Here is a 23,535-nt window from a genome sequence, read left to right on the forward strand (position 1 = left end):
TTTTGATGGATTGTTTGTTTTTAACTTTGCAGACTTCTGGTCCAGACACAATAAAGGAGGCATTCCCAACATGAAACCAAAGCATAGAAGCTCAGTTAAAAGCAAAAGTAAGGAAGTCATAGTTTTGAAACCTCATTGATGCAACACCTAGGCCACAGACTTCAAACCCACACCACTGAGGAAATGTGGAAGGAGCATTTCTACCAGCAAGGTTAGCTGGATTCTACCACACAGATCTGCACCAACATTTTGCAAAGACAAATGAACCTAAAATTGCAGGGAAAGCTGAACCAAGGCATGCAAAGGAGAAAGTACATCTTACCAGTAAAGGGGAGGGGCGAGGAAGATGTTTGCTGCAATAGTCCTGAGAACAGACTACAAAAAGGCATGCCATGCATAGCTAATAGTATGACTGAGAGACAAGCCAACATATGATTTGCAGGGGTCTTGAGCAACATGCAGCTCTTTGAAGATGTTTACAAACCTGTCCAGAAGGTGACAGTACTTCTTGTTTATTCAGCTGCTTCTTTGCCCTGGGTTTTATGCTTGATTTTCCCACCAGACTCGCAGTCAGGTCTGAACTCAGACCAAAGCTCGCTGGATCCTTACAGAGTTTCTCATAGATCTCCAGCAAACAGTATGCATCCGAAGCTGAAAATAAGGGAACATGAGCCTCAGCTGGTTTCATTCGAAAGTAAAACAGAGGCTCTCCTGATGCAAGGAAGAGCCCTCACCTTGGTAAATGCCACTGAATGCAAACAATCTGTGAAGCTCCAAGTTACTCGTGCCATACCCTGCACTCTTTTACTTGTTCAGTGAGCACCATGACCTAACACATGATCCCAAAGAGTCAAGGCAGAGGAGCACAAAAAGTGACGGGCCCTCTGCTGTCTCTGACTCTAATGTAATGCAAATTGTAGTGCGCCTGTTCAAACCACCATGTAAGACAGCTTCAGCCAACACATTTTACTCTCCATTGTTACTGAGCAGTGGCTTGCCCACAGTTTATTACTGCATCTCAGCTATGGGAAGGTAACTTCTCCCTTAGATGCAATATCTTAAAAAGTAATAACTGAGTTGTTTGCAATCACCTGCCCACATGCACTGCCATGCGGCTTCTGTTCCTTGCAACGGGAGCTGTCTAAGTCTCCAAGCCAGTTTTACAAGTCCTAGCGATTAACTTTTGTGGGAACTGTGTCAGCTTCAAGGATAGTTGAATTTAACAAAGGGCTGGTTTGCTTCAGTAGACTGTCCTTTGATGCCCCAGGAAAAGATTTAGACCCAGACTTCTGACTCTGGGGTAATCAGCAATAAACTCCACTGGTACCGATTCTGTGCTGCAGTTTCTGACACCATGTCCACCCATTTTTAACCCTGCTCTAACAAGCACTTAACTATGACAAATGAACACAGCACTTGTTTCCCAGAAAGGCTGTGAAATGAGGCAGAAGGAAGTGGACTTTCTTCCTTTCAGTTACTGAGAGGAGTTTCCACTGAGGTGATGTTTCAACAGACAAAATCTGCAAAGCACAGGAATTCTTTCATAAGGGAAATAATGAATCACTGGACAGTTTAAACTTCAACCATTAAAGCCATGTCCGCAAAAGGACAAACACAACATGTGCTGGCTTTTCTGAACAGGAACTAATGTGCAAAGCCATTTTCTTCGTTTGCTACTTAATGATTTTCCTGGTGACAGAGAACAGACAAACACAGCCTGTAATGGACAGTCTGTAGCACCTTGCCACAGAGTCAGTGAGCAGACCTGCATAGAGGATCTGTTCCTCTCGGAGAGGCCGTTTCTCCCAGTTAGACAGCTGCTCTGTTTTATCTAGCGGTTTCCCCAGCACATGTTGCACCAAGAGGCTGAGTCCTTTCTCTGGCTGCCTGAACCCTCTATCCTCATTGCTCTGCTCTGGGGACAGTACATCGACCTTCTGGCCACCCTTCTTCCAGTCAATGGAGCTCTTCTGCAGCTGATGGAAAGAAAAAGATATAAAATGCATGGTTATAAAACAACTTCTACAACACTTCCTATTCCAGTGGGTGGGGCCATGCAGCAACCCTATCATTTTTATCTCTTGCCTGGCATATTGAATCCCGTTGTCTCAGACAAGGGCTGGGATGGCATTAGATATATATGGCGTCTGGTTATTTGTTTAACAAACACACTTGCTGGAAAGAAATTAGTTTCATAGCCAGGGAAGGAAAAAAAGTGCATTGTTGTACAGCACTGCATCAGGGCAGCAGGGCTGTGACTGTGACTTTGCAGAGGTTTGCAGGGTGCTCAGCCATGCTGGAGGCTGTTGGACACCAACTCACTGAAAGAATAGCACTGGTAGTTCAGCACCATTCTCCTTCTAGTTCCAGTGAGAAAAGGTATTCCTGTAACACAGCGGGCAACGGCCTTTCTGCAGTTGCCATTTCTGAGATTAAACTGAGGCAATAGCTGTTGGCAGGTACTTCAGACCCTGCAGCACTTCCCAGGTTAAGCTATCAGTCCCCAAGATCTGGGTTCACCCCAGCCCACAGCCTTAAACACACTCTGTAAATTTTATCCATTAAAATGGTTGTCCTTAGCATTTCTGAAAACTGCTAAAAATGGCTGTGTGCAAACCCAGAGACAGCTGTACTTCAGCTGAACAGACATTCCTCTGCTAAATCCACCAGTAGCCCTCCTATGAACATTACAAGTTCTCTAAAAATCATTAACTCCATAATATCTGCTTCAATACTGCATGATCTTGGAATATCAGAATTTCTACAAGAATTTGCTCTTACTGAGTTCAAGTATGACTTGTGCTCAGAAACTGTCCTAGCTGATTTGAGCTATGTCTCCATTTCAGTCGCTCTTTCATAGCTTTTATAAAGGCTATGAAAAAAGTAAGTAGTGTATCAAGCTCTAACTTTTTAGTTGATGAAAACTAAATGCTTCTGTCTTTCTTTACAGAATCACATTACCCTCAAAACCACAAGCAGAAAAGGTCTATTTACTCTTTTAGCCATCTCCCTGCCAATACAGGACACAAAAAGACAGCACTGTGAATTCATGACAGTCATCTACAAGCACATGCAGGAGATACAATATTCCATATCTTCATGTGTTCATCCTTACTTGTTTGTCTACTGTGAGTAGGTCCACCACACCTTGCGCTTGCTTATCTGTGTCTTTTAAAGCAGGCCAAGTGGCTGCAAGGCTGCTAAGGTCTCCAGACATCCCATAACCTGAAGCAAAAAAAAAAAAAAAAGTCCAAATCACACAGGTAGGAAAACTCAAATTACAGCTAATGCACCACAGCTTTTTCTAGTTCAGAGTCAAAATGCTGACAATATATTTATAAACATTGGTGGAAAGACTGTTCAGATAGGGAACAAGGCAGACTCCCGTCTCTCCTGTTCCTAAGAGATATTTTTGCGGATCAAGACTGGGAGAGAAGAGGTGGATGAGAAATGCTGAGTTTAAGATCAGCTTACTTAAAATCTGCTAGGTCAGTGAAAGGCAATTATGAATTTGCCCTTGAACTCTGGGTTTAACAACTCCTGCCAAAAGCCTCCAAACAGAATCTAAAACCAGGTATGGTGGGCCAGAGAGGTCTGGTGTCCAGCACAGTGGCTTTGGGACAGGGCCAGCAAATCCAGAAAGATCTGGAAGGCAGAATTCCCTAGACCACTGCAGGTTGTGTGCAAGTCGGGGTTTAGCATGGAACTAAGACAATCCCAAGTCCAAGGGGGGAAGCTAAATCAGACATCTTGGGTCTGACCTGAAATGGGGAGACATTTCTATTATTCCCAGTTACATTGGTCACCCTGCTTCCTGGCATGGCAGTATTTGAATACCCAGGGCTACAAAAGCTGGTTCCATGGTAAGTGGATTTAGAGAATGACAACCCCAAGAGGATCTAGGAATTACACAAAATAAGCTGGGTAAAGACCTGAGGCAGGGAGAAGAGATGCATGTTACCTAGTTTAGTGATAGCTGCATCTGAATAGAGCATCTGGATGAAATGAGGAAGCTTCTCCTTCCCACCCTCCGTCTCAGCATGCTCGAGGAGTCGTGGCAAGTCAAGCAGGAACACCTCATCATTCAGAGCGATTTGAAGGAGGGAGACACGGGGCTTCCCAACCATGCCAAATGAAGGCCTCCACTCCATGTCAATGCCAACAACCTGCCCAGGCTGCAACACAAGACAAAAGCCTTCTTCACTTTAGAGACTGTCTGTGCTTGAAAGTAGCCTGGACAGTCCCTGTCCAGAACACAACCACCTCATCTCTTTGCTAGTGTGCAAACTGCTACAGAGACAAGTAACTTTTGCAGCACACCTGAGTTACCCCTGCAGGGACCTTTGCTGGCACAGCAATTCCCAACATGTTCCCCAGATCAGACAAGCCTAAAGGAAGCAGCTGTTCTTGACCTGGGGTGGGAGGCATTTGATGGCAGTGGCCCACACACAGCCCTGCGTACCAGCCTGCTATGGAGTTTCTGCTCCCTGACCCTGCAAAGTAAATACCAGAGTAACACTCACCTGCAGCACCTTTTCCCAGCACTGCAGTGTCTCCTCCCACGTCTGCAGGAAGTGAATATTTGCCCGTGGAATAGGAAGCTGGTAATGGTCCTTCTTCTTACTCTCTTCATAATTATCTGCTTTTGTGGCCTCTTCTACCCTGCACAGAATCAGATGCAACAGCTTTAAGCCATGCAATGAGAGGAAATCCTAGATTGGAGGAACATCAGGACGTCTTAAGCCCCTTATTCCACTGTGGCCCTCTATTTCCCCATGCCATGCAACTCTTTCTCTTACCCTCTCTTTCCCTACTTTCCCTGTAATCTCAAGTCTCTTTCATCTTGACTCATCCTCTCTTTTTATTCCTATAACAGAAATGGCACTGCATCCAAGACCTCACCACACACATGCAGTGTACCCACTGCAGAGGACACCCAAACCAAAACACGAGCTGGAGTCAGAGTCCCAAGCCCTGTCCTCAATGCTCAGCTCTCTTTCCCAGAATTGATGCAACTTGGATGACAAAGTTGGGCAGCTGTTTCCATATTCAGAGATAACACATTTTAGATTTACTGCTTTTTGCCCTCAGGGTTAACATGGAAGTCTGCTAGCTCCCACAGTGTAATACATAAGAGAGAAGTGAGCTCTGACCAGCGCTGTGTCCAAACAGGAGCTTCACACTTCCCCACAGCAGAAACTGGCTCAGAAAGAGACTCTCAGACTGCTCCACACTAAGATCGCTACCAGCTGGGAATGGGTGAATCTGCCTCATCATTTTATAGTGCAATTGCTTGGGAAGGCTGCACAGACCTCCCTGATGCTATCCAGCTGCTTGTCCTCCATCCCCTTCCCTGTAACGTGTCCACATAAGTTGTACAAGAATATTTCTCCTACACTGCACAGTGATGAAATGAGAAAAGTTAAAAAATAAAGTTTCAAAACCTTCTATACTTAGAGGAAGACAGCCAGCTGAACCTGAGTGCCTTGCTTGTCCTACTCCCTCCATTTGGGGTTCAGATGGCACCACACAGAGAAATTCAGTATCTGTGTATTAATACCCTGGGAATGTTGGAAGATGCCTGCAGAAATGAGCTAACTGATTTCCTACAACAGGATCTTACACAGCACATTTTCTTTTCAAAATGCAGCAGAGTCTCTTGAAATGGCCTTGTAACTGGAAGGTCAGCAGATTGCTGTGGTGTCTCAGCCAGATGATGCAATCAGAGGAAAGAAACTAATAAAACACTGGATACTCTCTTTCCCATAGAGACTTGAAATGGTTTACTATTTGAGAAACTATTTACTAATCTTATGTTTAGGGGACTGTGTGACTAATTTTGTAGCATAGCAGCTTTCACTGCGCAAACACTCTTTTCTGAGGGTTTGTGTGCATGGGGAAGTCAATATTTGTGTAAAATATTTAATGAAGGTGTGCAGTCTCAGGTCTTCAGGAATATTCTCACCTGCAGAGTTCAGGAGCCGCATGTGGTGTGACCAGTGGCAGAGATGATGTTGTTTATATTCTGGTACCACCTTGTTCTCTACAGTGTGAACACCCGCTCTGGGAACCTGCTGCTTTGTTAGCTCAATAAATAAGGCAGACAGACTGTTTTATTAGGTTCCATGGCTCCACTGATTTTATAGCAGCTACTACAGCAGGTATCGTGACTGGATGAGTAAACTGGGGCACAAAGGGTTTTACTCATCTGTCACAAGTCCTCATGAATGGCAGAGCACATCCTAATCGGCATGCCTTCACTCCACCCACACATGACACAGGATTCCCAGAGCAGAGAGATGTAGTAATGTTTTTTATCTTTCTAGATGCACAGAGTCTGTGGCTAAGTCACACTCCTGTTAACCTCCCTCTGTGTTTTGAGGGATTACACCTCATGCAAAAACCTTGTGGCTCCTAACTGGCGGCTGGTGCAGCCTCAGGAGGGAGGAGGAGGGCAGCTCCAGCAATGCATCAGAGTTAAGCATGTCCTAGACAGACAAGAGTTTCCTGTGCTCCAAGAAAGCCATGTACCATTTGAAGAAGTGGGCCTTTGCTGACAGTGTTTCGAGGATGATTACACCTGTGTCATATTTGCTGAGGTTACATGGGTCTTGAACATGAACCAGTGCAGATCTGCACAAGGAGAAAGATCAGATCCATGAAGCTCAGCACATGAACTGCTCAAGGCCATCTATGAGACCCTCCCAAAATCATTAGCATTAAAAAATAGTAATACACTGTGTTCTCTTTCACCTTCTACATAATTCAAGTTAGTCCAATCTATGCTCCAAAAATATGATCTTTTGTTATGAAAGCTGCAGTTTTTGCATAAACACCTCTTCCAGGAGATGGAAATTTGCTGCAGTGTTAAAGACAACAAACCTGATGATAAACCTGTTAGAGCAGGTAACCTCGCTCAGTCTCATGCTTGGTCTTCTTAAAATGGTCTCCTTATACCCTAGTGAGGTGTCAGCATTAACCAGGCAGCCAGTGACAGATCCTAACTGTTAGCTGGAGTTCATAATTCTGACATACGACACCAGAAGGAAAGTCCTGCACTAAGATCATAAGGCAAAAGGAAGCACCCAAATCATCTGCATACAACTGCATGTTCTGCCGTAACAGGAGAAAGCCCCAGACCACACGAGGTAGCAGATGAGCATGGGTGTGCAGACTCGTGCAACAGTGATGCCAAGAGGGACCCTGCCTCTGCTTCTCACACGAAGTGCATGGTGCTGAAAGTGCCCAGCTTGCTACCCAGGGAGCAGTGATCATTGACTTCCTGCTGCCTTTATTCCTCCCCAAACAGGCAATGTATGATGGCATCATCAACTCCTCCTGGACCACAGTCCGTTTCAAATCAGATTCAGATTACAACATATATACTGAGAAGTTCAGCTCCATATGGGAAGTTACTCCCTCCTATTACAGGCTTCAAGGGCTATGTTTGCAGGATGCTAAAGATACGGGCTATCAGCCTGCACAAAGTTGTAAATAGTTACCTCTCGGGAGTGGTCAAGATTTTCCCACAAACTTTCCTCTAATCTCACCTGGCTTCTGAACTAGAAATATCAATCTCCATGCCAAAAAAACCCCCAATACATTTCACCAGTGAGAGTAAGAGAGGCATCAGTCTAATGGTGCCAAGTCCAGTCAAGCACAACACCCTGGAATAAGGTGACTGATGTGTACAGCAATGGAAGAGTCCTAAGGAACCCTAAAATTATCACTGCTTCCTCTCTTCTGTTTTTGACAAAAGCTTTCAGCATGTGGAAACATATCATTGCTTCTCAAATGACAGCAAGGCTTTGAGCTATGCTGTACTCCAACCACACAGCCCAGAGCTCTCCTGCACTTGCACTGAGCATTCAGGGATAAGTCCTCTTCTGTGCACAGAATCCAATTAGATGAATTCCTGCACATGAATGAGCGGAGAAAATGCTGCTTGATTGTAGCAGGCCAGCAAGGTAGTTGCATAACTACTCTGAACCCAAGGACTGTGGTAGCCTGCAGCCCTGCAGGAGTTTGGCTCACAAACATGCATGGGCACAGAGGCTACCAGGCTGTGTGTTGATGGGACTACCAGCCAGACCTCATCCAGCCCAAGGTTCCAGATCTTCTGTGCAGTCCTGGGTGAGATCCTAACAGGACCCTCAGGTAGTATCATCTGCAAGCTCTGCAGTTCCTCAAGACTTGCAGTAGCCTGCATATGTGCAGGCCTTTCTGCAGGAAAAAAAAAAAAAGGTTTAAAAAAAGGTGCCAAACACAGCTATCTCTGAATAACTTGCTTAAACATCTCATGGACAGAGTCACTGAAGCATAGCAGATACACCATCACTCACGTGAGTATAAAAGTGAACTACTGGGGCTGAGCAAATCATTTACCTTGAGTCATTTTTTCAAATACAGCCTTTCTTCCTCCATACAGCATAGCTGAGCAACTGCCTGGGATACTGTTGCATGAAGAGGATGATCTTGGGCGATTTTCTTGAGGAGACACAGCACAGAATACCCAGAACCAGAACTACAAGCCCTGGTACTCCTCCAGATCTAGTTTTCTGTGGGGATCAGACAGCTCCTAACAGTTTAGGTGGCTATATGTGCCTTCCTAAATTTTGAGCCTCTTTTCAACTTCGCACAGCTTTGTCTACACACAGCATGGAACCTGGCCACCTTCTTCCCTCCATCCTTCCTCTCTGCTCCTCCTACACCAGCAGGTTCCCAGAGATCCTTGACTGGGGCTATTTGCACAGTTCTGTGTGCTTAAAATCAAGGAGTTGTAAGAACCCTTCTTAATATAAGGATTTTTCAATTCTTTTTTTTTGTACCTCTGCCTTTGTACTCTCGTTTCAGGTCATACAACAGGATGAAGGTTCCATCAGGGGAGGAACTGCAGCTACTGCAGTTAATCTGCTGCACACAACATGGGGGTCCCAAAGAAGAAGACGAACCACGGCACTGTGTTATTGGGATTGCATTAGAGGAAGAAAAGGGGACAGAGACTAATTATAGGGGGCTGCTAAAGGCTTCTTAAGCTCGCTAGGTAAATTTGTGCCAGAGAGTCTGGTTTTATCCCAAATTCAATTAATGTGACTCCTCTGGGACCTGACCCCAAATGTCAAAAATTCCCATTACTTCTGAAAGCTTTGGATGAGACAAAAATTACAGACTGGGATGAAAAATGGCTTATGACCTGTCAAAGGAGGAAGAAAATTAAATACAGTTAGAAAAATCTAAGGAACTTTAAAATTATTTTCTTGGTCATAAGTCTCCTAAAAGGCATTGAACCAGATTATAGTACAGTGGGGGATGCAGAGTATATCGAAAATTTTGACAGACGTGTAATCAGCTCAGTAAAATAGACATATATTCAGATCCTACCCACATCATTTCATTTGCACTGTTGATCTGGCAGAGGGAGTCTGAAGACCCCTCTGCAGCATGAAGCAATCTCACATAGCTTCTAAGTACTCAGCAGTGAGTTTAAAATGTACCTTCCACAGACATTTCCAGGCTTATGAAAAGCAAATGCAGCATGTACATGGCCAAGATGTGATCTGAGTAAATGGAGGAAGCTTTTGCAAAATTATTTCCCGAAGCAAGCATTATGGCAGATTATTTTAAGCAAATATGTAGTCCTTGTAAGATAAGTAATCTACATTGAAAAGGCATGAAACAGAGTATTTACCTCTCTTGGATCTGAAGCTTTTGAAGCTCATCAGCCACTCCATATGGCAGCATCTCCTTGGGCAAATTGCAGTGTTGGACCCATCTTGCTGCTGTCTTCAAATCACAGTAACTGATTAGCAACTGTATCAGGTGCCCTTGAAGCCATCGATTCTCTCCAACTGTGCTCTGAAAGGGGAATCAAGAGTGAAGGAAGATAACTGTCAGTGCAATTTCCATCATGGGTGTTTCTACCCCCTCTCAGGAGACAGCATCTTCCAGGGGCTCCTGGACAAGATCAGAAAGGAGCAAGAATCCTCCCACTGCAAGAGTGATTTTGTTCAAACCTAGTGAATGCTGCACTTCTCTACAAAGAGATGAAGAGCACATACTTTAACTGAGAGCTCATCAGGGTACTTGGGTCCTCTTGACAGCATGGCTATTGGTTCAGGCAATAGCACTTTGCAGGTGCAGCACAGAGAAACAAGGGTAAAACAATACCATTTAGCCTGACTGTTGACTAGCATATTATTTGCTCAGATATTGATTATATTAAGCAAAATCACAACCAGGGACTGACTAGACAGTAAAGGTCTTTGGGCTCGTTAGGCTGGTAATTACAGAATGGGTAAGAGTTTGGACTGTTTTAGTCCCATTTTGTGCCTGTACATAGCCCTGAAGTGATGGCGGGACTTGATGTCCTGGGATACGCAATAGGATTGCTTAGTCTCTCTCCAGGTAAGACAGTAGCATGGGGTCTCCTCCAGCCTTGGGAGTATTTGCACAGGTAATTAGGATCGCCTACACACACGGGTTACAGGTAGGACACATCAGCAAAGCTTTCCTGAGCAATAGACTTTGGTGTTCACAGCAGGGAAAAGGCTTGCTCATCAGCCTACAGCCCATCTGCACACACCACTGTGAAGACAGAGGCACCAGGTCCCTCCTCCAGCAACGTGCAACAGCACGCTGTGTGGACAGACATCCTGTGCAACCAGCACGAGCCCAGCCAACACTGTGGATGGGGTCCAGCGTGTGGGTGGTGTCACCCTACATCGGAAATAGGTTGTGTGAAATGTGCTCTAAAAGTCCTACTTTATCCCCACTGATCATAAAAGGAACCTGGAGCAGTTGCTCCAGCTGTGAAGAACTAGGGTTGGGTGCAAGAAATTCCTCCCGTTGTGTCTATTCAAGGCCTCTGTGGACACGACAACTGGATTATTGCTTCAGGAAAACACAACAATCTCAAGTGTTGCTGTAGGAGCCTGTGTTACATGCACCTGCAAAGAGGGAGGGCAGTTCAGGACATTCCCCATTCTCAGCTGTTTTCTGACAGAAGAGAACATGCACCCGTGCCTCGGCACACTGCAGAGCCTGGGGGCAGAAGCACAAACTCACGACTACCTGTGGTTTAAGCCCAAATACCCAGCTGTGAGCCCGAGTGGCTGGAGCATGGCGCACTGCCCACCCTGGCATGAGGGAGCAGGGGAGACAAATAGGGCCCATAACAGGCTCCACTGTGACACCTGGATTCACCAAAGCTCTTTTGTCTTGTTCACCCTCTTGGCAGATGCAGTTGTAAGAGGAAATACGAACACAGTGACACCGACAGTCACAACGGCTACGTGGGGGTGGGAATAACCCTCTCCTCCTGCCTAGCCAACCTACCTGCACTCGGAAATATCCCAGAGCCACTGCAACCAGAGCAGCAAGCAATTCACTCCTCTTGCCAGACTGATTTACTCATGGATCTGCCTTAGAAATTAATATTGTCAAGAAAACTTAATTGCTAAAACAAGTTGAAACTCTATACGGTGAATCAGGACCTGTAGCTATATGGCTATATTGCTGCTGGCACTACCAACAAGTATTTTTCAGTGTAGTGAAATGCTCAGATACGCCCTTAAAGCCCATCTCCGCCCTCCGCACATGCCACTGCCACCTCTCCTTTGCTGCCCACCAAATAGTGCTTGCAGGGTCAGAGTCTGCTCCCAGGGACTGCAGGCACCTTGCTCTTTCTCCACTGCGTGTACAAACACAGCCTGGCTGGGTGGCAGGCTGGGGCCATGGGGCCTCATTCCTCACATTCTTTCAGTAACTAAAAGGTGAGAAGTTGTCTTCAAAGCAGACACCCTGCACAGAGATCAGGAAACAAACCTATTGATGGCCCCAAGGTAAAAGGGAAGGAAAGAAGAAAGCAAAAAAAGAAAAAAAGAATGACCCACCTCATAGAGGTGCAGGAGGGGGTAGAGGCTTGGAAGAAAAAGCACAGAGAAATTTGGCATCCCAGGTAGCACACACAACAAGCCAGCCTGCTCATAAAAACTGCTGCCTCAGCACTAAGTCTGCACCCCTGTGACTTTGCCAAATGTCAAACCACATTTCTTCTCATGGATATGTGGAGGAATATTTTTATTGCTGCTCCTAAGAGGTTGGTGGCACAGCAAGAAGCCAGTGTCAGCGTGTCAGGAGTCCAGCAGCTAAACAGGGGCTCAGTTATGGGAGAGAAGCAGGAGACAGAACAGAGGGAAGGGGCAGAGCAGAAAAGGATAAGCTATGATGGTAATGCTTCTAGCCCTCTACATTTCCTCCTGAATCTTTCCTCCCAGCCATGCCAGCCCTGATACTTTGTGCATCTCTCACATCTCTGCCTCATGCAGCTGAGCTCAGCCAAGCACCTAACACGTGAAGGAGGTTTGAATAACTCCTCCTGCTGCGTTTGCCAAACCACTTCTCAGAGTCCTTCCCAAAAAGAACATACTTTCTTATTAACATCACAGAGCAATCCCCTCTTCTAGCTTCCCCTGTGTCCATCCTATTGTCTTTCTGCCTTTTTTCTAGAACACAAAGTCTTTGGGGTTGGATCTCTCTTCAGTTCACCCAGAGTCAATTCTTAATAAATCTCATTATGTCAGCTTTATTTCTGGAAATAATGAGGTGCAGATTTTTTTTTTATTTTAATGATAACAGATTTATTCTTTCAACCACAAAAACAACTCTGGAAAGAAGGTTAATCTCTCCAGAGATATTACATCTTGCATTCTGAAACAGAAAATAGCTTGCTTTTTTTTTTACTGAAAAAACCCAACATTGCTATAAAGGGGAAAGGCTTCCACCGCAACAGCTTTGCAAGAAGGAAGAATGTGGAAACTTTGGCCCAAGAAGATGTGGGCACAGATGCAGACAAATGGTTCACTAGGGATGACATTTCATGTATTCTGTTTTCAGTAAATGAACACTTTTCAAGAGGGAACTGGCACAGTTGTTCTGATCAACATCAGCGACACCTCCAAGCAGGAAAAGATTATATATACCATGAGGCTTGTTTACACCCCTCTCTGAATTCTAGACATATCATACGTTCTTTAATCCACAGGCACACACAAAAACTCCTGACACCGCCAATAAACCCATGATTAAAGCTTTCCAAAATGACTGCTGCAGATTACCTACCCGTAAATCCTGTTCTTACCCAGCTGAATACTTTACAAAGCTCACAACCAGTGCAGAGGAAGCTTAGGAATGTCCTGATCTTAACCCGTAGCATCAGCAATTCCTCCATTGTTATCAATAATTTTGGATCCAAATATCCAATATCTTCTTTGGAAGTCACCATAGCCAACTAGATTACTTTATCTGTATGTGCTAAGTTGCATTTCTGTCTGATACAATTCTCTGCTTTCCCTCAGTATCTTTTACCGGAGAGTGAAATTATTCACACCAGTGACACTGGTTATTTGCAGAGTCAGATTTTAATTTAACTTTTGAATGTCTTGGCCGATTTCCCCTGTTCTCAAGTGCTTCCAGAATAAACAAAAAACCCCTGTTAGTGTAGAGAAAATGTCAAGCAGAATATTTAGAGCCAGCAGCTTCAAAAGGGGAAAAAGAAACCTGGACTTTGAAAGGACAAAACCACTGTAAGCAGCAGAGGACACCAACAGCATTTCTAACTTCACTGTGGTGCTGCAGGTACTGTGCAGACACCTTTGTTTAAAGATTCCCTGGAACACCCTACTGTGTTAGTTTCACTGTAATATTTTTTTATTTGTGCCTGAGATTTCTGTTTTGAAGTTAGCATTAGTTGTACTATATGGAAAGATGCTGGAGTAATATGTCGCCATTAGTATGTCATTGAAGGGAAGTCCTTTATGCATGAGATTGGAGCTGGGACCCTCACTGCCAGCTCAGACCGGGGTCACACAGCCTGTTCTGTGAGAGAAGGGGGATCCTGACTTCTGGATATCCTACATAGATGGCAGTCGGATAAAAGATGCCAATTTTACCCACACTCACTCCTGAACAGGGTTTCTTGTGAAAGCAGCAGGCCACTCACCCATGGCCAATGCACAAAGACAGAAGCATGAGAAAGCTGTGCTTTCTCACCACTTGAGCTGTTCTCTTGCTCACAGGCACTGGCTACTCAGATGCACTAATTTATGAACTGAAGAAGAACAAAATAGCCTCCATTCATGGCCCAGAAGACTGACTTTCAGATAGCAATCAGTGCGTCATTGACAGAGCCACACTTCAGTGTTCTGGAGGCCATTATCACATCAATGGTGGGGAAGTGGTCTTTCTTCTCTCTTTCAACAAAGCTGTAGCAATGTGGCTCCCTGGGGCATGTTCACACTACCTAGCTTCAGCTTTGTGAATGAGGAGACTCAGCTTCCCAGTCTCCCCATGCAATCAGCTCTTCCAAATGGCAATTCAGAGGAGTCTAACTTACGGTATCACTTGAACGGATCAAGGCAAAGGCAACTCTTAAAGCCAACTTGCCGCTGTACTGGGGCTCCTCACAAGGAGCTTATTGTTCCTGGGCAACCTGAATGAAGCTGCTAGCTTGTGATGAGTAGCTAGGACAATACTGTGTGATGAGACACATCTGGCTCCATTCTTCTCTCTGCAGCTTACACAATCCTGCCAACTCTTGTTCAGAAGTCCAGACGCCACCACCAAATGGCAGCCAGAAGAAAAAAAACATATAGCTCGTCTGTTAAAATTCACCCAGTTGACTGCACAGACAGCTGCATTTCAGCCAGCAGGTTGAGGGAAGTGATTACTGCCCTCTGCTCTGCACTTGTGAGACCACACCTGGACACGGTGTCTAGTTTTGGCACCCCAATGTAAAAGAGATGCTGAAGAATAGGAGAGAGTTCAGTAAAGAGCCACTGAGATGGTTTGTGGGGTGGAGAACTTGATGTAGAAGGAGAGGCCGAGGGGAGGGAAGGCTAAGTTGGGGGGATATTGGGGAATATAATTGCTGTCTTCAATTTTATCATGGGGGATCATAGAGAAGATGGAGTCAGATCCTTCCAGAAGTTCCAGCCAGGCCTTAAGGAAAACAAAGGTGACAGTGAGAGTGGCTAAACACTGTAATGGGTCCAGAGGGGCTGTGGAACCAGGCAAGACCCTGTGACACCTTGTCTAACTAAGTTGGCCCTGATTTGAGCAGGAGGGCAGAGAAGAGACCTCCACAGGCTCCTTCAAACTGAAATTCCCCTCTGATTCTGTGATTAGCATTGCTGTGCATTCCCCAGCACTGAGACTCATCTCCACACAGACAGGCGGCTTCTTGCAGCGACTGCTGCTTTCAAGTTCCAAGCACCTCCCAGGCAAAGAACACCCAAGATCTCATCTACCCAGAATACAGGACAGTCCTGATCATACTCAACAATACTACATAGAGATCCAAATACATTTCCTGCATTGGGATTCCTTCCAAATTTCTGTCAGGCAGCTCCTGAGGGAAGTCATTCATCTTCACCAGATGAAGTCATCACATCTCCAAAATCTACTCATACTGCCACAGATGAGAGAAGGCATATAGCAGAGGTAAAGAACAAACTCTGCTTTCAAAGTCAGATCCGAAGAGAGAGTATTTTCAAAAAACATTTTTTTAAACACAGCATTGGACATCCTTCATACAACCTTCACCCAACTCACAGCGCTACATAACAGATAAACCGCCTGCTGGCAATGGCTCCACTTCACAGGACACATGACACTTCCTACTTCAGAGATGAAAGGCTCTGCACACATTTTACTTCAGTGAATCTGACACAATCTTTACCAGATTTCACTTCCACAGCTGACCAGAACATGGATATCAATGTTTCTTGGCTGGAGAAGGCACAAGCCCAGACAGAAATTGAGGTTTAATGGAGACGGTGTAATACTCTGCAACAACATTGCTCCTAACTGCCCAAGAGAACCATCAGGCACGCAATCCTGCAGATGTTTCAGGACGTGGGAGGATTTAGTAAAGAGGGCACCACGATACATCTGTAAGATGGTAAAGCTCAGCACTGACACTAAATCACAATACCCACCAGCATACAAATGCAGCCACTTAAATTCTGTTCTGAAAAATCAGCTTTTACTGTCTGATTAGCCACCACTGCTGCGCTTGCAGAATGCCATTAGTGAAGGGAGCCTGTCCCTCCGCTCCTGTCACTGTGGATTTCAGACAAATCTCCCAGAATGGAAGGAAGCCTCAGACTGTGTTGGTACGAGTCAGCCAGTGCCACTTGTCTTCGGGGTCACAGATCAGTTCATGGTCTTGTTTAGCAGAGTAGGTGTAGCCTGACAATTTGGGGACTTTCCTAGTGGGAAGATCAGAACTTTTATTTTTATTTTAACCCACAATTAACTCATTTTCCTCAACCACATTCCACAACAGCTCCAGGTATGCTGATAAACAAAATCAGGGTGCATTCACCTGCAATACTTTTTCTCCCTTCCACCACTTGTTCAGGGAATGTCATAGATGTACATTACGTACACGTACATACGTCTTCATTAGCTATAGAGCCAGGCTAACCCTATTAAAATAACCTTTGTTTGGAGAGAGAAATAATTGCATGCCATCCATAAAAAACTAAAATACAGTTCCTTAACAAATAGATTAAGGTAACTTTACCCTACTTGCTTTTTAAGATATAATTTCTTTTTCCTTCACTTCAGTGTGAAGTCTGTCCTGAGGGTCTGTGCTTCTCTCTGAAATCCCTTTCTCACAATCACTGCAGAGGCGTCTTCTGAATTCTAACCTAACCCTGGCTCCAGAGTTGCTGAATATTATTCATCCCAGGGATCAGCAAAGGACCAAGGACTTGTTCTGAATACATAAGCCACACAGTTTTGATATGCTTCCAGATTTCTCACACCTCGTGGTCCCACGATGGCAGGCTGGAGATATTTTCTGGAAGCATTCCAGCACTTGGCAAGACTGAAGATGAATGAGGACGGGGAAATTGGCCAAACTCTTTCAGAGCACAAAGTAGTATGTTACTTATCACAGTAGATGCTTTGTCTAAGTCCAATAACACAGTGCACTGAAGACAAACTGGCAACCCTTATCTTCCCAGTGTATTTTGAAGTAGCATTTATCTATCCGCCTTTTGTCATTATGTCACACACACACACACGAACAATGTGTTACTGTGGCAAATGGCAAATTGCGCTCTCCAGTTTAAGAAAGTGAGGGCTCCCATTATATACTGCACATTAGGTGACCCGTACCGCTACTGAGGTTCACTGAGCCTGGTCCTCATATGACCCAACATAATTTCTCTGGTCTCTCAAGCCTAAGAAGGTTTATACAATTGCCAAGCATTTCATAAACTTTCTACAAAAGTCACCATTACACAACTCTATTTTAGTTTGTATCTTGAAGCATGGAAGCCCACACGAGGAACACATGACTTTCTGCTAAGCTATGAGGCTGCCTGAAGGATTACTATCAAACATGATTATTCCAAAATCCAACTTAGCAGAAGTGCATGACATCCACTCGTACTACAAGATCTGTCTGCAGGAACTCCACTCCAGCTACAAAAGCACAGCAAGGGACCGCAGCGACAGCTGCATGCTGCCAGAGCTTGACAACATTGTGGGGACAGGAACAGAGAACTAAAGCACTACTTTACTACAGGACTGTAAGAGCTGCAGATGTGTAAAGAGGAAGAGCCTGCAGGAATGAAACCACTGTTGCTGTGTCTCCACTACTGCTGTTAAATGAACTTGCAGGATTACACTTCATCAGTTTGTCAGGATGTACATGAGCTGAAGCCACCATGACGCCTTCCCATTTGTTTTGGAAAGCCCTAATATTAACCCTAATAAGCTAAACCAGTATACCAATTAACCCAACCAATCACTCAAATGTTCCCATACCCAGTCACACACATAATGAGAATTCATAAGCTCCATCTTCCTTTCCAAAGAGAAGTGGAATTCCAGCACATCTACTTCGCAGCGGGGCGGGAGGATTTACTGCTTGGGTCCAGCCTGTGTCAGCTCCACACGGCCAATGGAGACTTTTCAGGAGGAAGGATCTGCAGATGGAGGAAGAGCCTCAGAAACCTCTTTCTTGTTCTCCCCCTACTCCATTCTGCTCACTTAGGTCAAATTCCAAGTTATGAGGCCGAGCAACAAAGCAGGAATCTCCTGTTACTTGATCCTGGCTCTGGATTATTTTAACAGCTTTCTACAGGGGTCCTCCAATACCAAGATGCATCATTACTCTGCCCATACCTATTCCTGATGTATGGCAAATCCCCTCAGATCTGCACTTTTCTTGTGGAAATAGCTGCATGAAAGATTGGTCATCAAAGAGCTCCAGGTTCTCACCTGTATCACTACCTTAATTAAAAGGCCTGTAACCTCTGAAATGGAATTAACTTAAAATCTCCTGTGTTCATTGCCAAAGAAGCAGCAAGCTAATTTCTTTGCTTCCATTTTAACCCAGCCCTGAGCTTCACTGACATCGACTTCTTAGGTCTCTTCTCTGCTGCTGTTTCACTTCTAAGCAGGTTTGTGAGAGCTCATGACCTGCCTTTGAAAGCCCTTCTCCAGGCCACACCGGAACTCCTCAGCAATGCTCACCATGGGCTATTTCATTCATATTCCCAAGCCTCGCTGTGCCTTGTATTCACACCTAGTGCTCTCCCTGGCTCTGCTCTCCTTATGGATCTGTTCCAGCCCAGGCTTCCTTCAGAATAGTTAGGAACTTGGTTTGGGGTTCTTTTCTCTCTAAGAACATGCTAATGTGGCATTCCCAGCAGGGGACATTTTTCTGCTTACTGAAGTCTTCAAAGTGAATAAGCAAAAATCTTGATGATGGAAATACTTGCTCAGGAGCACTAACTCTTCCCATCATTAGTGTATGAAAAATAGATGCCCACAGGAAAAATATGAGTTACCACTTATTTCTATTTTACCGTGTACAAACCTCATCTGGCTCATAGCCAAAGCAATCTGCAAAGTATCTTTGCAGGATCTTTACCAAAAGCAAAGCTTGGCAGTAGATTTTTCTCTCCTTTAATCTCTTTTGGTACATTTAAACTCCTGGTGTTTTTTGTTCTGAAAGAGAAATGCTTGAGAGGGTTGACTGAATGAACTCTGAAATTCACACCCTGGCAAATTGGACTGATTTCCTAAATCCATAATTACAACATTCCTCAGAGATATGCATTCTTTCAGAGCGAACAAGGGAAGATTAGTTTCCTGTTTCTTCCCATTTACATGACTTCTCCGTCAAGAGGAACTTTTTTTCTTTGTAAACAATCCTCTGTTTATGTGGTTCTCTTCTTGGCAGGGAACTGGTGAACTAATCTCACCTAAAAGTATAATACAGCCGAACTATCAATTGCAAATAGCCTGACCATCTTTGTGTGAGGCAGCTGATTTGCACAGGCCTTTAGAATCCAATATCTATCTGTGGAAGCACTCAAACAGGTACTGATCGATTACAGGGTTTCTAAATAACATGGGATGATTATTGAATGACCGGATAGTTTTACTGCTGGCTGGATAAGAACATAAGAGTGGATCTGTGCATGTGTGTGAACATGTACAAGGCTTAAGACTTTAGTAAAACTGGGCAAATGTAGCCCCCTACATCTGCACATCCCCAAGCACGCAGAAACTACCACAGAGCAAGAGTATTGCGTTTTCTCACGCCACAGAGCTGCAAATAAGAGTTGTCTCCCACTTGCAAACAGAATATGTGCAGACCCCTGTTGTTTTTTCTTTTTTAAAAAGTAGTTAATCTATGCTCTCCTTCTGTGCTAACACAGGAAGCAGGCAAGCTCCATGTCCCATCCTCTTCTTTGCCTTTCCCTGGACACGCCAATGTCAGTGCTCTTGATAGGGTTCCCTTTCTCTTGGAGCAAAAGGAACATGAGGATTTGCTTGTTTTAAGTACGCCTGTCCCCATTTTTACTTTGTGGTATACAATCCTATAGTTGTCGCAGTTTGGAGTCAGTAACAGCTATGATGGGAACTACTATATTAGACTCCTGATGTAGCTTTTAAGGACACTGTATGTTCCACATGTTCCTATAAGGTTTTGGATGATAGCCCTTCCTATATTGTCTCCTACTCCTAAGATGCTTCTCCCATTTGGCTGAATTAAACACACCACCAGGGCACATCAGTTCAGTCTAACGGCTTGCTCATGCTCTTAACTTTAATCTAATACTGACCTCTCAACCTACAGCCATAAGCCAATTAGCCTCTTTTTTTATACCATACCAAATCTCTTTCTGATGAAGTTGTGCTTTCAAATGAATGCATGCTAGTGACAGAAATGTAATTATACTGCTTAGCAGCAAGCTAGCCCTGTCTGCTTGCAGGGGGTTTAAGGTCAGAAAGCATCTCTAACATACTGAAACAATTTAAAGGAGATTTTTTTTTCCCAGTGTGTTCTCTCTGGTTTCCTTTCTTCACTTTCCAGTACTTAATATGTGTGCACATAAAGGCTATTTGGCCACAACTTTTAAAACTGAGGTCCTGAGCTTTCAAATTAGTTACTTGCCAATACCTCTCTGAAGCAGAAGACAGACACCCAGCTCCCTCCCATATGCTTCTGCAGAATCCCCAGAGCTTGGCCTTGTAGATCCACACTTAAGTAAATGTGAGCTGATTTTCCAAAGTTATTGAGCAAATACATCTTCCATCACTCCAGAGAAATTTTTGGCTGATTTTTAAAATGTTTTTGACATTGTTGACAATCTGGTAGATAGTACAGAAAACAATGGCAGTTTTTCTTAGCTTCTTTGTACCTACTGTAAAATTCCACCAGAATTCATTAGTATGTTTGTGCTTAACCACAACTTATTTATGAAGAAATGGCTGGATTTGTTATAAATAAAACTACCATAATTATCATTAGGCACAGCTCTCCAGGTCTTACAGAAGATAATCCTCTCTAAGCCATGCAGGAGGTACAGGGAGGTATTTACATTTAACTGCATATATCATCCTTTGATAGACTTTTCTTTAGATAGCAAGGCATGGAACACACTGCCTGGTTGGCTCTTCCCATGTATTTCTCCCACAACGGCTGTAGGTTTGTTAAATGAGAAGTTCCCATTTCTTTTAGACCAACAGTGCTAACTTCATTAGTACCGATGCATATTTTACTACTCTCTATCCAGAAAGCAGAATGTAACTGAAGAATTATGTTATGCTTTTCCTGAGACAGTCACAGATGTGCCTGGTTTTTTGCATCAGCCCTATCAGTAAGTCCTTTTGCTTTGCATCTCTGATGTTATTTCAGCTATCAATAAATACATGACACCATTTACAAACCGAACTGAAAAATAGAAGGAAATCTATACTTTGCCTGCTACTTTTATTGTCCAGTTTTTCCATGGTTTAATATTCCCTTAGGTACAATACACTTTTACATCATGTTGTGGCTATATGTTCTCCCCAGAGACCTCCAACAGGAATAGTATATCTACAGAAAAAGGCATGGGGCAAAAGCAGAGGGATTGCGAAAACACTCCCACTACCACTGAGTTTCTGGTCAGTCCCTGAACAGGGGACAAAATGCAGGAAAAGGAATGAAAGGAGCAATGGGAGCAACAAGTGGGCACTGGGGGAAGAAAGACTGCCAGTTCTCAACTGATATAAAGCAAGTCCCTCAATCCTGCCTTCACAAGACAGATACGAGATCTTAAACCTGTCACTGGTCCAGGTCTAAATACCATCTATTTTGCAAAAGGGGAAAAGAAAAGAAAAGAAAAGGGAAAGAGAAGAAAAGAGAAGAAAAGAGAAGAGAAGAGAAGAGAAGAGAAGAGAAGAGAAGAGAAGAAAAGAGAAGAAAAGAGAAGAAAAGAAAAGAAAAGGAAAGAAAAGAAAAAAGAAAAGAAAAGAAAAGAAAAGAAAAGAAAAGAGAAAAGAAAAGAGAAAAGAAAATAATCTCTTTTTTAAACAGCAGCTGTTAGGAAGCTGCTTAAGGTTGTGGAAAGTTAAATGCAATTCTTTTGCAGATAGCTTAACGGGGAAACTGCAGGCAAAATAGAGACAAGGAGTAGCTCCTGCATATTTATATACACACCCATACTCAGAGCGACCCGGGCTCAAGTGAGACAGCTCCTCAGCTCAAGCACCCTGTTGCAGCAACACTAGTAGAACCATGAAAATTTATTTCAGCTGATGATTCCTCCCTGAGACTTTTAAGGCCAGAAGGAACAAAAACAATCACCCACTGGTTCTAATTTCCTGCTAAAAAAGAGGCCATAAATACTAGCAAGGGACTCCACAAAACGGCTGGTTAAACTAGTTTTGGTTTCTACCTTCCAGGAAAACAGCCAGTCTAGATTTGATGTCTGAGTGATGAAATCCATTATATCCCTGAATAAACAGTTCACTGAAACACAGAGCGAAAGATAATTTGACATGCAGACTTATACCAAAAGACATGTCATTTATTAATCACCTCCTGAATATCATTCCCATTTGCATTGCACAGATTGCTTAATTCCCTACAGATATTAAGTTCCTTACACTACAGGGATGTTGCTGTACTCAAAACAATCTTGAGTCAATTTAAAAGTTTGCCTAAACTCAGGAGTCCTAGGGAAGGACACTAGATGTGGATATTTGCAAAGCAGCCTTTTGACCTGTTGTCCCTATTAAAGATTCCCCAGAGCAGGATTACTGGCCAGGTGTTCTGGCCACAAAAACTTTTAAAAAATAATTGCATTCTTCCCTTTAAATTCCCCTTAAAAATTACCTCCTTGAGCATAACAGCTATTACATTTTATTCCAGAGGTATTTACATTTTAATTGAGGTCAAAATGGTCCTGTACAGAAAGAGCGTGTTAGGATCTTGGCATCAATCATTGAGGATGTTTGCAATTTAGAAATTAATCGGTTAAATAAATAAGATTACATCAACTCCTTCCTGTAGTGTAAGATAATTTATACCTATTAAGGACCAGGAATTGTCAAAGTTTTTCAAATGTATTACACATAAAGGAGGGTGCTTTACTTTTATGCCTTCTGTTTGCGCAGATTTCTGAATATTATCTGTGAAGTAGCAAAACAACCCTAGAATTTTAGTGGAACTGGAGTTATACATTTGTTACAAATTATTAGCATCTCACCACTGGTCACCCAGAGAACGAGCTGGCACAGTGTTTGATTTTCATGGTCAGAAATTTTAAAATAAATAAGTTATCTCATTGTCACAGCTGGAGAAGAAGAGGAGATTAGCTGCAGTCTCTCCCAGTGCTGAACATGGTGAACAGCTGGCTCCAGGGTTCATCTACTTCATTCTCATGCAAGAGCAGAGCAGACTAAATAGCTGCAAAACAGGGGCCTTAAAAAACACAAGGGCCACTTTTCTAGATGTTGCATCTCCGTACCCTTCTCTCAAGTCACGCATGCTAAAATGGAGGACAGAGTGGTTCCAACCATTAGCTGGCAAAAGGGCTGTCTGACAAGCCACAGCTCACGATGAGTGCCCAAAGAACAAGTAACATCTTTTCAAACACCAGTGCTTTTTCTGAGCATGAGTTTTAGAAGGGTTTAAGATTTTTACATTTGAGAAACTAAGGGAAAGTTCCCCCAATGCGA

The 23,535-nt window shown here is 43.8% G+C and overlaps 1 protein-coding gene across 30 annotated transcripts in view; it reads right to left on the reverse strand.

Annotated features, from left to right (window-relative positions):
* Positions 1-23,535, reverse strand: part of EXD3 (exonuclease 3'-5' domain containing 3) — a 297,113-nt gene that overhangs the window by 148,182 nt on the left and 125,396 nt on the right. For all 30 annotated transcript variants that reach the window (XM_069770627.1, XM_069770649.1, XM_069770643.1 and 27 more), the window contains 6 exons: positions 9,689-9,855; positions 4,524-4,662; positions 3,962-4,175; positions 3,116-3,225; positions 1,766-1,976; positions 485-651 (listed from right to left, as the gene is read on the reverse strand). In XM_069770627.1, coding sequence (XP_069626728.1) covers positions 485-651; positions 1,766-1,976; positions 3,116-3,225; positions 3,962-4,175; positions 4,524-4,662; positions 9,689-9,855 — 1,008 coding nt within the window. The remainder of the gene's footprint in view (positions 1-484; positions 652-1,765; positions 1,977-3,115; positions 3,226-3,961; positions 4,176-4,523; positions 4,663-9,688; positions 9,856-23,535) is intronic.

Source organism: Haliaeetus albicilla, chromosome 26 (assembly GCF_947461875.1).
Source record: "Haliaeetus albicilla chromosome 26, bHalAlb1.1, whole genome shotgun sequence".
In the NCBI taxonomy this organism is placed as follows: domain Eukaryota; kingdom Metazoa; phylum Chordata; class Aves; order Accipitriformes; family Accipitridae; genus Haliaeetus; species Haliaeetus albicilla.